The sequence below is a fragment of the Elgaria multicarinata genome, chromosome 3 (genome assembly GCF_023053635.1).
Source record: "Elgaria multicarinata webbii isolate HBS135686 ecotype San Diego chromosome 3, rElgMul1.1.pri, whole genome shotgun sequence".
NCBI classification, from domain to species: domain Eukaryota; kingdom Metazoa; phylum Chordata; class Lepidosauria; order Squamata; family Anguidae; genus Elgaria; species Elgaria multicarinata.
Window position 1 is genome coordinate 55,294,566 of NC_086173.1, and position 15,678 is coordinate 55,310,243.

Genomic DNA, 15,678 nt, shown 5'->3' on the forward strand with positions numbered 1-15,678 from the left:
GAAAGCTTCAAAAGTAATAGAAGGTGAACACAAATATTTGCTGATAATAGTTAGAATATTGATCATGTTCACTCCTGTTGGATGTATATGCAATGGTGGACACTACTGCACAGTATGACTAGTATGGTTCATAGAATAGTATACCATCAATGATAAGGAAACGGCACTACATGCACAACCATACTGTCATGGTTATATACCAACTCTGCTATTATTTCCTTAGGAGAAAGTCTTCATAACTTTAAGCTAGTACCTCTGATTACAGCTGGTAGCTTTATGACTGGGAGGTATAGTGTTCACTTACCTCGCTTCTCTTGAAGCTCCTATGCTGCCAAGGAAGTGAAAGTAACTAGTGCTATTCTGTTATGGTAGAATTTGCTTATGTTTAAATGTGGCTCAGTTTCTTGTTCCTTGGAAAACATCTGTTTACTTTACAGCACAAACTTTTAGATTTATAGCGTAGGGAACAGAAGCCCATTAACATAGCCACCTTTCCCCTGACCCTCTTAAAAACATAATACAGCATTATTTGGGTTTTTTTCTGTTTTTATTGTTCAAAGGAATACAGACATTTTTAAAAAAGGCATTTGATACGCTTTTGCATTACAGCTTCCGTTATATAAAGACCAGAACAAAAGCACTCAAGATTATGCTTCAGGATAGATAATTAAAAAAGAACTGTAAAGGAGATCAATTTCTTATACAAATATAACCAGTGCATAAAGACATTAGTTCTATCAAGAGGACCCTTGAAAATTTCCTCTCATGCTCGACTTCCTTGAACTCTATACTATTGGATGCTGTGGCTATGTGATTGATAAGCTTGCAGTTCCAGTTTAGTGAATAGCCCCTAGCTGTGGCAGAAATGCAGGGTCACAATGATAATGAATGCCTTGAAAATAGCCAGTGGTATGGGGAAACAAAGGGCTTGTGAGTGATGAATGCCTTTGCAGGTGTTTTGCTACAGGTTGCAAAGGATCCTCTTGAAATTCCACTGTCACATTGGGTTCTCAGGTATAACACACTGCAACAGCTGCTTTCTTGTCTGAAAATCTGGCAGTAATTTACAGGTTAGGTCTCCCTATTAAGCTTGGGAAACTGGCAGACATTCTTTGTTTTTAAGACTTTTTTGTGGTAACAAACTGTACAGCATGGAGCATAACAAATTGTGACAGTAGTTTGTACACGCCTATGCCCTTTCGGCAAATTCAGGTTCATTGTGAGTGCAAGTTCTCCAGACTGCCATTTCACTGAAGCCTATCTGGTCTAAAGTGTCTGCCAAAAGGCATTTACCTCTCAGAGCAACCCTGCTAAGACCCGATGACCCTCTCATTGTTTTGAAAAAATGTATGGGAGATGGTGGAATGAACCACATGAAAGAATGATTCAAGAAGGGCGCAAACAAGCTGGAGCGTGTTCAGAGGAGGGCAACCAGGATGATCAGGAGTCTGGAAACAAAGCCCTATGAAGAGAGACTGAAAGAACTGGGCATGTTTAGCCTGGAGAAGAGAAGATTGAGAGGAGACATGATAGCACGCTTCAAATACTTAAAAGGTTGTCACTCAGAGGAGGGCCAGGATCTCTTCTCGATCCTCCCAGAGTGCAGGACACGGAATAACAGGCTCAAGTTAAAGGAAGCCAGATTCCAGCTGGACATCAGGAAAAACTTCCTGACTGTTAGAGCAGTGCAACGGTGGAATCAGTTACCTAGGGAGGTTGTGGGCTCTCCCACACTAGAGGCCTTCAAGAGGCAGCTGGACAAGCATCTGTCAGGGATGCTTTAGGGTGGATTCCTGCATTGAGCAGGGGGTTGGACTTGATGGCCTTGTAGGCCCCTTCCAACTCTGCTATTCTATGATTCTATGATGTAGTTTCCATTTCTCACACAACCCTAAGCCAAGGTCCCCAATGTGGTGCCTGCGGGCATCTCTAATGGCACCTGCAAAGCTCTTAACTCCCTGCCCCCTTAAAAAAAAATTGTGGGGGGGGGGATTAAAAATTTGAAAAACATTAGGGCACCTGGTTCTCTTTCCTGTTCTTGAACCTGCCACTGATCAGTTGTTCAGTGGGCAGGATGAGAAAGCAAGGGGGGAGAAGGAAGAGAAAGAGCAGGGCCAGAGACTAGGGGGGTGGGGTGAAACAGTGTGGTAATGAGATGTGTGGGGAGGGGGGAGAAAAAGCAGGCTAGAGGCTGGGAGTGGAAAGAAACAACAAGATAAAGGGGTGAGCGGGAGAGAAAGAGCAAGGCTGAGCCAATGTTTTAGTCATTGAACTGTGTACTGTCAATGGCTCACCCCCAAAAGCAAAGTTCTTCTCACTCCCAAAAGCATAGCCGTTAATGATTATTTGACATTTTAAGAGAAGGAAACAAATAATATAACTGAAGCAATCTAATTGCTTGGAATTTTGTGACATGTTTGGCGTAACCCTTTAAAGGCTGTAGGCAAACTTAATACCAGACTTCACTGATGTGTCATCATTGGAAAGTTATATAAAATAAACCCTGAGAATGCACCCAAACAAGTCCTGAAGCTGTACAAGTTGAATCAGCTTATAAACAGTTAAGCTACTCTCTCCACCAAAATGTATTTCAAGTGTTATGGTTGCTAGGCAACTCTGCATTTTCAGGGGTTGAACTGAGATTTTTAGCTTGTGGCGAGGGAGTAATGCTTGACGCTCTTGTTCAGGCTCAGCTGACAAGGGCCTATGTCATATCCTAGCAAGGATTGCTCTTGGAAAAATGAAATGCCACATCAGCTACCTGCACTCATCTTTTGTATGGAAAGTCCAGGTGCTGAATGTCTAAAGTTATAAATGGAAAATGTCTGCCTCTTGGTCTTCTCTAAAGCATTCGGAACACCACCACTGACCATATGTTTTGGAATCTGCCAGGTTTTTAATAATTATACTTACAGGACCGAACAAGATTTATAAGGTAGATTAGACAAATACTGCTAGACCTAGATGTAGTCATTAATGCTGAACAAATTGCCTATTTCTAAAATGGAGTGATTGCTGGCCAACAAAATGGCAATACATGACACAAAAGTCACAGTTTCAGACAAGCCACCAGCTTCTTCCAAGACAGTTTTCATCAGGGCTAACCCTTTTAGGCTGCCTTAGATGCCGGAGTTAGGAGAGTCCTAGGCACATAGCCCAAATACTGAGTTTGCAATTCAAAATTCTCACTTATGGTGAATTCCAAGGAACTGGAATGTCAATGGAGTGTCAGAGGGATTGTGAATTAGACTCATCATTCCCTAGCACCATTTCTGGTTTCTAAGCTTTTAGCAAAAGTGCCCATTTTTAAAGATGCATTTCTAAATTACTCTAGAAACATATTAAGATTTTTTATATCCAAGCGTAGGCTCATTTGTGTTTAGTCTACTGAACTCGAAGGTGAGATTCTGCAATTTGTTGCATAAATTATGGGCATGCAGGTCCTTAGAACTCATGACTAGTCTTCATGGCTATTCTTTTAAGCTGGGAGTTAAGCGAATGCATTTGATCGCCTGTGTCAGTGGTCCCCAACCTTTCTTTGGACCTGTGGGCACATTTGGGAATTTGAGAAACTGCTCTGGGCACCACCATAAAATGGCTCCCATGGAGGATGTGATTATAGTGAAGCATAATGGTTTGCATGGGGGCCTAGCTAGCCAAGAGGTGGTGATGGAGAGGGACATAGTGAGGCTACAGCCTGGGAGGGAAGGCGAAATAGAAAGAATGACTTCCTGGGCCGCCCAATCTTCTTTCGCCCGCACAGACCTTTCCACTTTGTGCTCTCTCTATACTCTCAGCTTGCAGCCTTGCTCTTTGCCTCTCCTTTCCTCACTATTTCTCTTCTTCCTCTTTCTCTCCTTTCCTAACCCCTAGCAGTGCTATTTCTTTCCCACTCACTCCTTTGTCTCGCTGTTCCTTTCCACACCTAGCCTCTAGTTTGCTATTTCTCTCCCCACACTTCTTCATCATGCTGTTTCTCCTCACTCCTAGCCCCATCCTTCCTCTCTCTTCTACCCCTTCTACTTCCTGCTTGCTGAACAGCTGATTAGCAGCAAGTTCAGGAACAGGAAGGAGAACTAGGAACCCTAATGTTCTTTGATTATTTTTATTGATTTTTTTAAAAGGAGGCAGAGAGTGGAGAGCTTTGTGGGCACCTTTGGGTGCTGCTCTGGCATGGCCTACGTTCTGAGTAGACTGTGCATTATTTTTATAATATTTGTTTTACCTACAGCTGGTATTAATCCCAATTTTGTTTTAGTGTTCTGGTTATGTGCTTTTAATATCCCAGTTGGTTCCTTTTGGGTTACACCCTTACATAAGTACGATGATGCAGTTATGTATCTTGCACTTTCAAGGGTTCAAAGCCAGCTTAAAAAACAACAACAACCTGGATTCCAGTGAGTTTAGATAAAATTATAATATTCAGTTCTGCTTTTAAGCTATATTTGGAGCACTCAGAACAAAATACGATCAGCTCTATAATCCCAGAAGCTAGGCTTTTAAGACTGAATAGTAAGAGAACACAGAAGGGCAGCAATTAAACAAATGTAATAAGCTTCCTTAAGAAAATTATTTACAGTAATGTTAAGTACAAGTAAGGGCAGCAGTTATTATTATTATTATTTATTGCATTTTTATACTGCCCAATAGCCGAAGCTCCCTGGGTGGTTCACAAAAACTAAAACCATTCAAAGTATAAAACAAACAATATAAAAACATAAAATACACATTAAAAAGTGGTTAAAAACATACCACACATGATTAAAACATCTTTAAAACATCCTTAAAACATTCTAAAATTTCACTGGATAGACCTGCCAGAATAGATCGGTCTTTATTGCTTTTTTAAACTCTAAAAGACTGTCAAGTTGACGAATCTCCTCCGGCAGGCCATTCCACAGTCTGGGAGCAGCAGAAGAGAAGGTCCTCTGGGTAACAGTTGTTAATCTCGTTTTTGCTAGCTGAAGTGGATTCTTCCCAGAGGACCTGAGTATGCGGGGCAGATTGTACGGGAGAAGGCGATCCCGCAGGTAGCCTTCAAACCATGTCGGGCTTTAAAGGTAATAACCAACACTTTGTACTTTGCCCGGAAACTAATCAGCAGCCAGTGAAGAGATTTTAAAACTGGTGTAATGTGTTCACCTCTAGGTGTACCAGTGACCAGCCTGGCTGCCATATTTTAGACTAATTGACGTTTCCGGACTAGGCACAGAGGTAGCCCCATGTGGAGGGCATTGCAGAAGTCAAGCTTTGAAGTTACCAGTGCGTGCACTACCATCTTTAGGTCTTCCAACTCTAGGAAGGGGTGCAGCTAGCGTATCAGCCGAAGCTGATAGTAGGCACTCCTGGCTGTCGCATCTATCTGGGCTGTCATTTGGAGTGACGGATCCAGAAGCACCCCCAAGCTGCAAACACAGTCTTTTAGGGGGAGTGTAACCCCATCCAGAACAGTTTGACACACCTCCAAACCCAGGTTGCGGCCTTTGACAGCTAGCACCTCCGTCTTGTCTGGATTCAGCTTCAGTTTGTTTTTCCTCATCCAGCCCATTACCGCCTTCAAGCATTCCTTCAGAGGAGACACACAGTTACGGTTTGTATGTAGACATAATAATGCAAAGTACATTATGTAAGTAAGTTCCACTGGGAGCAAATGCTCTTATAAACCTGTTGAGCAGAATGTGTGTTTCAAAACATACTTGATTGTCTGAACTTACTTATTCTTGGTGCTTTGCTGTTTGGCAGCCCTTCATCCTGCCGAACATTGTGTGTACCTTTTTTAGACTTTGAACAACCCATCAACATCGATGGGGAACAGAGAGACTTGCCTAAAGCCCCTCTCAGTGAATTTATGACTGAGCTACAATTTAAACTCAGCTCCCATAGTCAAACTCCAACAGTATCCATTGGACAAGATGATTCGAGATGTTGTCAAGTCTGATGACCTGGCAAATGAAGCCCTGCCCATGCAATCAATGTTTGCATCTTCACTTAAAGTTGCATCTTTAATTTAGTGCATATAAAGTTTGCACCTCTAAATCCTCCACCCACTGCTTCCGCCAGAACCAGGCTGGGCCAAAGTTGTCCCAGCCGAAACACTGGCTGGATGATGATGATGATGATGATGATGATGATGATGATGATGATGATAGTTTATTACATTTCTATACCACCCCATCGCTGAAGCTCTCTGGGTGGTTTACATAAGTTTAAAAACAATATACAAAATTTAAAACTGCAGAAACATATATCTAAGAACAACTATAAAAACAGATCTAGGATTGATGAAGCCAGTGTGGTGTAGTGGCTAAAGTGTTGGACTAGGAGTCGGGAGATCCAGGTTCTAGTCCCCACTCGGCCATGGAAGCTCCCTGGGTGACTTTGGGCCAGTCACAGACTCTCAGCCCAACCTACTGCTATGCAGTGCCTCCCACTCCCAACTCAGCCAGTCGTTCCAGAAGGATACCATGGTCAATGGTATTGAAAGCTACTGAGAGATTGAGGAGAATCAACAGAGTCACTCTCCCACTTGGTGCCTCAGCAGGGATGGCTTGGCCTGCTCGATACCTTTCCCCACAGGGGATGATGGAACCAACCATAAATATCTGTTTAAGCAATGGCATGCCTTAGCAAACGAAGTGACTAATTAAGCATCTTGATTAGAAAATACTTCTTTCACAGAAGCAGCCACAGGCTAGTTTAAAGGAATAATCTCAATATAAATGTCCGAAGTAGATTTATTTATTTATTTTATTTATTTAAGGATTTTTATGCCGCCATTCAGCCAAAAAAGGCTTACAAAAGTATTTCTTGACAGTCCCTGCCCACAGGCTTACAATCTAAAAGACATGACACAAAAGGAAAGGGGATTGGGAGGGAGGAGGGACACAGATTTAGAAGAACACAGTTGTTTTGTCCCAAACTAAAAATAAAATGTTGGAGAAGTGTTTGGCCTTTCAGAATTGCATCAAACTAAATGCCATAGGGTAGTGATAATATTGCCTCCCATATCAAACACAGTTTGTCTCTAAATGCCAATTGCTGGGAAACTCGAGTGGGAGGCTGCTCCTGCGTTCATGTCCAGCTTGCAGGCTTCCCAGAGGCATTTGGCCACAGCGGGAACCAAATGCTAGGCAAGATAAGCATTTGGTCTGACTCAACAGGGCTTTTGTGTTACGTAAGTAAACAAGACTAAACAAGAACAAGTACATGAACTGGTCCTTAAGTAAACAAGACCAATTTAATTTCTATATGGGCAGATCAATCCTTGGCAGTTCCCTTGTCCTGTTGAGCATGTGTATCAGGACAGAAGGTGGGTGGGGGTGGGGTGGGGAGAGCATTTCTCCTTTTTTCTTGAGCCTTTTATGGCAGTTATTCCTTTAAACGCTTCCTCCAGTTACTTGCAATGGCATGAAAATAAATAACACCAGCTTCAGGGCTGGTGGTGTCAGCGTCCTCCTCCTCCTCTTTGAAAGCCTCCTATTTGCCCTCTCACCCTCATTGGAGTTCTGACACAGAGGAGCACAGTGGCGGACCTTCCTGCCCAGAGGAGTACAGAGGAGTCTTTGCTGGGCAGACCTCCTCTGAGGTGGAGGAGAACTTTGACTATATATCATGCTCCCTGCGGTGGGTGGGGCATTCTTGCTTCTACTTGACTTGGCTGTGATCTTCTATCTGTGTTGCTAAAGCCTAAGTCTGACTAAGGTGGTAAACTGATGGTAAAAGGCTGTACCATTTCAGATTTCAAGACTGAATGTTCCTCTATATTGAAAACTAGCATGTGGGTAGGGGAAGAGGCAGCTTGGCTTAGGATCTTGTCCTCTGATACCTAGCTTTCTAAGTGAAGGGAGGAATGCAGGTATTTTGTGTGTGTGGAGGAGCATTGGCATATGAAGCCCCATCTGCAGTTTAAAGCTGTACACTGGTTTACCACCTCAAGCCAGAACTAGACTTAAGTCACAGCCCAACCGCACTGTGCCTCAAACAGCATGGGCAGTATCCAAAGGTGACATTCTGCAAATTCAAGGAGCACTAGCGGAGCTCTTCTGAACTTTTCCGCAAGCAGTTTCCCATTGCTCTTGTGCAAATAGGTTGCACAACCGTTTAAAAGTGGTTGCACAACACGTTGCACAATGGGTGCGGTTGGAAGGGCTTCAACTGGGTTGATGGTGTATTTTAGGCCTCTGCTCTTGACTTCTTCTGTAGGGGGAGACAAGAAGTGTTGGAGAGCACATACACTCCTAAACTGTTCCTCTGTGCTTCAAGGATAAACCCGGAGAATAAGGAATGCAAAACAGCTAGTAAATCTAGAGTCTAGAATTTTCAGGAATTGCACTGCCGTGTTGCTTAGAGTCTGTCTATTTTTCCATGTAAATATAATAGCATTTTTGTTGATAAGAATTCAAAGACTCATGGACTGTTCTGATTATCATTATTGTTGAATTGGGGCTGTTGCTGTGTGAACAATGTAAAAAAAGGCATTATGTTCCTGGGTACAAGTGTAGGCTGGTAAATGGTACACTGCAGTCATTAGATGAATTGAGCTGCTGTGTTTGGGGATAGCGATTATGGTAAGGAACAAGCTTTGGATGTTTTTATTAGGCTCTGGGGACATACTCAGGAAAGCTCTCTAGATAGCTCTCTAAAGGGAATGAAAATTGGTCTCGTTTAAAGTCCTCCTGAGCTACATGATGTTGTTGATTGATAGATATTTGAGAAACACAAACCAGCATCTTTTAATATTTAATATGCTTGAACCATTTATTGAAGTGAGGAGAACAGTTGTGATCAATTTAACTTAAGCATATGAAAATGCTATCTAGAGAGTTGTGTAACAGAGCTTTGAAGTGTGTTCTCTTTTTCTTATCATTACAGGCTTATGAAAAAAGGTTCCCCACGTGCCCTCTCATTCCAATGTTTGTAGGTAGTGATACTGTGAATGAATTCAAGAGTGACGACAGGGCGGTTCATGTGATTGAAAGGCGCTGTAAACTGGATGTAGATGCACCGCGACTCTTGAAAAAGGTAATTGAATTTGGTTCGGTTGGAGGCTGTGATGAATTGGATGGGGGTGGGTGACTATTCCTACTGATAGATCCTTTCTTTACCAGGCTGCCCCTCCCTCTCTCAAAAGAGCCCTATTGCCAAGAATGCCTCTCTTTAGCCCTAGAAAAAGTAAAAAGGAAGGTGCTTTGGATTTTCTTGCCCAAAGCTTAAAAACAAAACAAGACCCTTGTGAAAATCCTAAGAAACACAAATGGTAGGTCTGTAACTGAGGAAGAGTATAGTGATAATTCCCATATGTGTGTGTGTGTGTGTGTTTGTTTGTTTGTTTCTGGAAAGAGAAACAAGGGAAGGCAACAATCATACTTACAGAATTCCAAATAAAAATCAATAAAGACTCTAATAGCTAGTTACATATTACCTACTTGAGTAGCATCTTGGATTCTAGAGCATATGCAGAGTTTATTGCAGCGAAGATAGTCTGAGAGAGCATCTTGTTCTCCAGTTAGATGGCATATGGAAGGCTCACTAGGAGGGAGCAAACTTTCTTTTATGGGAATATGAGTTCAGTAAAACCCGGCACCTTAGAGTTTGGTTAGTGTTCTAGCCTGCAAATCTGAAAATTAGTCACTGGACCCACCTTCCTATCGACTCCAAACTTACATCTCAAAAGACACAGCCGGTTAGAATCCGTTAGCCTATTCTAAAAAAGAGTTTTCTGGATGCGTATTGGTGAAATTAAGAAGCCTGTTCAGCCATCCCAGCATGGTGCCAACTTACCAGGTGCTCTGCAGAGCACTGCTGAGCTACATCAGAATATAGGGTTTTGTCGCCAAGATCTGTATTATCTGCAAGGCTGCTTCTTCTTCTTAACCTAATGTCTGCTCTTCCCTTAGATTGCAGGGGTAGATTATGTTTACTTTATTCAAAAGAACTCCTTGAACAGACGAGACCGCACTTTACACATAGAGGCCCACAATGAAACTTTCTCAAACAGAGTTGTCATTAATGAACACTGCTGTTACACGGTGAGTTGAAGTTGAGCTTAATTTCTGTAGAGGTCCGCTTTTGGCTTCTCGTAGATAAGGATGACATCGAACTATCACTTTTCAGCTGGGAAACGTGAATCAAACTATGTTCATGAACGTTCTTCTTTTGGTCAGAATCCCACAGCATTGAATGTAAAATCTGACATATTCAGCCACCTGTGCTCAAACAGAACAAACATATGGAATATATTAGGACTGGTGTGTGTTCAGAAGTCTGAAAACTGCATTTCCATTCTGATTTAAATGAGTACATGCCTTGGCATGAGCTTAAGCTCCTCTTTGATAGTTTGCCAGTGGCAGGACATAGCTGAGATGACCAATTCTTGTACCAATGTCTGTTAAGCTTGCAGACATCCCTAGCTTTCAGGTCTTCCTTTTTAAAAAAAAAAAGAAAAAAAGAAAAGTTAACATCCAAAGCAATGGATAGTATCCAATTGTGCATTTACATTTGCGGGACCAACCACTGTTACAATGGTACATTTGTGAACTTAAAGATAACATGAAAAAAGTGCAAATGCTCATTTCCAGAACAGGGCAGGACAGTGGACCTCACAAAAAGGAGCTCCGCTGACCTGTCCTGATGCGGCACAAGCGTTTCTGCTCCATCGTTTCCAAGCATATTCTAGAAGCACAAAACCCACATTGTGTAAGTGTTGGATCCTGCGAGCGCAGCAGAACCAGCAGAGACAGAACAGCCCCTTGGATACTGCTCAAAGTGTTTTATAACGTTGCAGGAGTTTTCATTCTTGCCAACTGAAATTGATTCAAGGAAAATTGAACATGCATGCCTTGAAATATTGCAGGTTTGTAACTGCATCTTCTAAAAATGCCCCTGCTTTAAACATAGATAGGAAGGAGGGAAGGCACCGATGCAGAAAAGGGAATCTCTGAAGTGCACATAAACACACTATTAAGCCTGATGCATTTTATTAAGCCGACTGCATCCTGAATTATCTTCACGGACATAGTAAAATAAAATAACACTGTTTCCTGTGTGTTCACTTTGTAGCAGGGCATATAGGAAGCACCGTTAGTTTGTTTTACCAGCCCTAGCTAGGGATTATTTGATTATACCTTAAAGGCTCCCTCTTCTTTCATTTGGGCTTAAACACTTCATTCTGTGTAAGGGGAAATGGAGACGTTGCTCAGTCACATGCTTGTCATAGGAAGGCCCTTATTTGTGGTGATGGTATATTCAGAGAGAATGACGTATGAAAACAAGTCTGGGTGGACTTCAGGCTTGCAGGATCTACTTCATTTTTTAATTTGATCCTTGAGGAGCCCAAGCCAGACTCGGAAGTATTGGCTCAGGGGGACGGTGGAGCCTGATGCAAAGTGATTGCTCAGTGGAAGGAGCTAATTGCCTACAGCATCCCATGAGCCAGACTTTGTATATACAAGTACAAATAATTTAGTGCGTGTGGTGGGGTGTCAAAGCCTTGCTCCTATTAAATCAGTGGTGCTGATATATTATTATCAGGTGATCTAACTTCTCTCCACCCCTGTTTTAAAAGATCTTAACTGTATGCACAGCCCATAGTACATGTAGTAGTAGCCACTGGCATGCAGCTAACAGAAGTGTGACAAATGTGCTAGGATCTGTACATGCAAGTAAGGATCTAAACATCACTCTCTTTTCATACTGTCATTGGTGCCTTTCTGCAGCCTGCGTACAGGCTATATAACACCTAAATGAACTCTTAAATCTGTCCCTTTTAGGTTTCCGAAGATCAAAATTGCTTGAAATATGAGTTGTTTATTTCTTAAGAATAGGAGGGCACTGCTCTTTTATATCCGTCCTTTGTTAAGATGGTCTTCAATTCGAGGAGTGTGTCCCTAGACCATGGGGAGGTGGGCATGGCACAAGATCATCAAGACACAGGGAATCTAGTAAGAAGGGATAATTCTCCCTCATATTAATACAGTACGTAAAATGCTAACCTGGGATATGCCTTGCCTATAGTATTACTAGCAGGATCCCTGTTACACAGACTTTCTCACTTCTGCTTTAGATAACCCAAAGATGGAAATACTGGCAGCCCAATTAACTGGTCAATATGTTGGTTCTGGAGAATCTGAATAGCAGCCCCAAACAGTCATATTAATCAGGTCTGCGTTCACTGTCTCTATTTTTAAAATGGGCTAGACACCAAAGCTGAAAAATATGCCTTCATCTTTTCAGAGATAAGGGGGCTTTAGACGTCTCCTTTTCCCCAGAAATGTGACAGCTTCTCAGCAGTCACCAAAGCTCTTGGCTCCTTATGATAAAAGCAGAGAGCCAAATTGAGAGCATCTTTGAGGAAGAAGAAATAATAGTAGTGAATGGCATTATGGATACTAAAATCCAATTTAATTCTGGCTGCTTACCAGAAATTATGATACTCATATATGGTATACTGTACTTCAGAAATAACTATGCTTGTGATACTTGACATTTTTTTTAATATAAACTATGTGCCCACTTTTGATTCTTAACTCTCTAGGTGCACCCAGACAATGAAGACTGGACATGTTTTGAACAATCTGCAAGCCTTGACATTAAATCTTTCTTTGGCTTTGAAAGCACAGTAGAAAAGATTGCCATGAAACAGTACACCAGCAATATTAAAAAGGTGAGCTTTTAAAATTTGTTGGTCCCTGGCCTGCTAGCTCATATCCAAGCAAGTATTGTTGTCGCTTCTGGATGCTGGGAAGATTGGGAGCAATTTTGAACCCACTTGGGATTTATCTTCGCGAAGGTTGTCCTGGTAGAGCTTTGTAGTCTGTAGCTGCTCTCATCCTCTACTGGTGGAACATTCTAATCTGAATGATATGGACAAATCAGTTTATGTTGGGAATAGACTGAATAAAGAAGCTTTGTGTCCATACGAATGCACTGACTAAAGAATTGCCTTATTTTCAAAGGGCAAAGAAATAATAGAGTACTACTTGAGGCAGCTTGAAGAAGAAGGAGTAGCGTTTATTCCTCGCTGGAGTCCCCCTAAAAAATTTGCATTTGAACATTGTGCATCTCATGCAAGGCGGTCCCTGTCCCCTCCAATCAGCATACCTGAAACTGCCATCAAAGAGGGTCTAAGCCCTAAAGAACTCAACACTTGCAACAGTGCATCAGAACCCACAGCTGGAACACCTGATGGTGAGTTGTTTCCTGGTTCTGCTCTCTTATGCAGCTATTTTGAATGTATCCATTATAATCTCAGCTGGCTGTATAATACAGGCAAGGAGTCTGTGTATCTGTTCTGAAAATCTCCAATGTTATGAAGTTGAACTACTTGGATTAAGCTGCCCAGAGTAAATTGTACAAGCAGGTAAAATTGTAGGACTGTTTTCAGAAATAAAATCTGTAGATAGTGGAATTGTATTGACTGAGGGTTTAGGTGCAGAAGGGAGAAGGCAAATGGTATTTCCTGGGGTTAAGCAAGAGCCCCTGATGGTTAGAGCTGTTGGAAGAAAAGCAGCTCAGTTGGAAAGGGTTACCAAAGTTAACTTTTCTCAAATACTGCAAAGGCTTGAAAATGGCAACTTGTTCTGCAAATTACAGACGAATGCTTCAATTTGAAACGTGCACAGAAAACCGTTTATTAATTGACCTACTAATGATTGCCTCTAATAGCATTGTATGAATACCATTTCAGACAAGCTAGATGCAGACTACATCAAGAGGTATCTGGGTGACTTGACACCGCTTCAGGAAAGCTGCCTCATCAGGCTTCGTCAGTGGCTTCAGGAAACACACAAAGGCAAAGTAAGGATCCGTGTCTCTGCTTAGCTTCCTGTCCATCAGAAAAATGTGTAGCATGCAAGATTCTCTGGCAGAATGTCAACAATCCATCCAGGGGGATGCATATTGTTACATAAGTTGGCCTTGAACTAATTTGAACCTGATACCTTTAGTTTTTTGTGGGCTAGAAAAGTCTTAATCTTTAAATCTACTTCCCAGAAGCCTAGAGACCCTTTCATATGCTAGGTTATGAAATCTCCACAAATTAAACAATTTTGCTATGTCCCATGAGGGGATTTACTCTGCTGCTGAAAGGCTTGTTAATGAGGATTTGCCCTATTAACCAGTGACATGGCATTCCCAGTGCGCTGAGCATTTGAAAAGGCAATAGAATACATGCTTGGACAGGTAGTTCATAATTTGTGGAACATTGCTTCAAGTTGATATAGTTTAAAAGTTAATGAAGGCCAGTTATCTGTGCAAAACCCATCTTTCCCACAGATACCCAAGCTCAAAATTCCCATCTCTTTTTGAGCCTTTTGACATGAGGCGTTTATTTTGTGCTCCTTTTTCATCACTCACGTTAGTTTGCAGGTGCTTTAGATGGTATCCTCCTCCTCCAGGACATCTCCCATTCTATGCAACCATTAGAACATTTTTGAGCCTTTCAACATGAGGCATTTATTGTGTGCTCGTGATTCCTCACTCACGGTAGTTTGTGGGTGCTTTAGATGATGTCATCATCCTCCAGGACATCTCCTGTTCTTTACAACTATTATAGCACTTTTTCCCCTAACAATGAAATTCTGGTATTTCCGTAAATGGCAGCATGAAACCATGGTGTATTCTGCTGTACCACCTAGTGGTTGTGTAATGGAACGTATAGAAAGGCAGAGAAAGACCACCACCACCCAAAAAGGGGGGGGGGAATGCCATATATAAAGGAGCTGATTTTAATCCCACAAAGAATCTGAAAGCAGAAGCCTTTGTAAAGTGGCCCTTAAAAGCCTCCTTTCCTTTCCAAGAACTTGTAAGAGTGTGTGTGTGTGTGTGTGTGTGTGTGTGTGTGTGTATGTATGTATTTGGGGGAGGGGTATTTTAAAATAAAGGTTGGCTTATTATGATGGTAAGATTGAAGAGAAGGAAGTAAATATTTCATTCTCATATCTTCCTTAGTATATTACTTTTGGGCAAATGAGTCTTGTTTATTCCGTGGACTTCCTGTTTCTATCTTAAAGCAATATGCCATATCTAAATCTAATTTTATTTAATGAAATGCATTTTAGTGATAATGGTAATGTTACTTTTAACATCTAAAATGTCTTAACTGCATTAGCAGCAAAACAAAGATTCTTTAAGCATCACATCAGCTAGCAAGTAAATATTTTCTTTTGTAGAGGTGAAAATCTGGGCTAAGTTCTATTTTGTTCTAGCCATTATATCAATTCTACATCTAGCCCTCTTGTTTGTACTTTCAATTATTGATGACCACCTTTTACAGATTCCAAAGGATGAGCACATCTTAAGGTTCTTGCGTGCGAGAGACTTCAACATTGACAAAGCCAGAGAGATCCTGTGCCAGTCATTAACGTGGCGTAAACAGCACCAGGTGGACTACATTCTGGACACTTGGAACCCTCCTCAAGTGCTCCAGGATTACTATGCAGGAGGCTGGCACCACCATGACAAAGGTATAGTGGCAGGTTCATGGAAGACATTTTTATAGGGGGAAGCGTCCGAGCCCCTACCAGATGAAAAGGTATGCTTTGACTACTGAAATGCAGTAGGTCAATGCAACTTACTAAAAGGAAAGTGAAATACCAGCGAGACTGACCAGCTTGTCAAAATTATTCTAAAGTGCTTAAACCTGCTTATGAAGCTTTGTTAGAGCAAAGTATAAAGTATCTA

The 15,678-nt window shown here is 41.8% G+C and overlaps 1 protein-coding gene across 1 annotated transcript in view; it reads left to right on the forward strand.

Annotated features, from left to right (window-relative positions):
- Positions 1-15,678, forward strand: part of SEC14L1 (SEC14 like lipid binding 1) — a 43,687-nt gene that overhangs the window by 13,703 nt on the left and 14,306 nt on the right. Inside the window, exons 3-8 of the mRNA XM_063120368.1 lie at positions 8,872-9,021; positions 9,897-10,028; positions 12,533-12,661; positions 12,954-13,185; positions 13,685-13,794; positions 15,272-15,461. Coding sequence (XP_062976438.1) covers positions 8,872-9,021; positions 9,897-10,028; positions 12,533-12,661; positions 12,954-13,185; positions 13,685-13,794; positions 15,272-15,461 — 943 coding nt within the window. The remainder of the gene's footprint in view (positions 1-8,871; positions 9,022-9,896; positions 10,029-12,532; positions 12,662-12,953; positions 13,186-13,684; positions 13,795-15,271; positions 15,462-15,678) is intronic.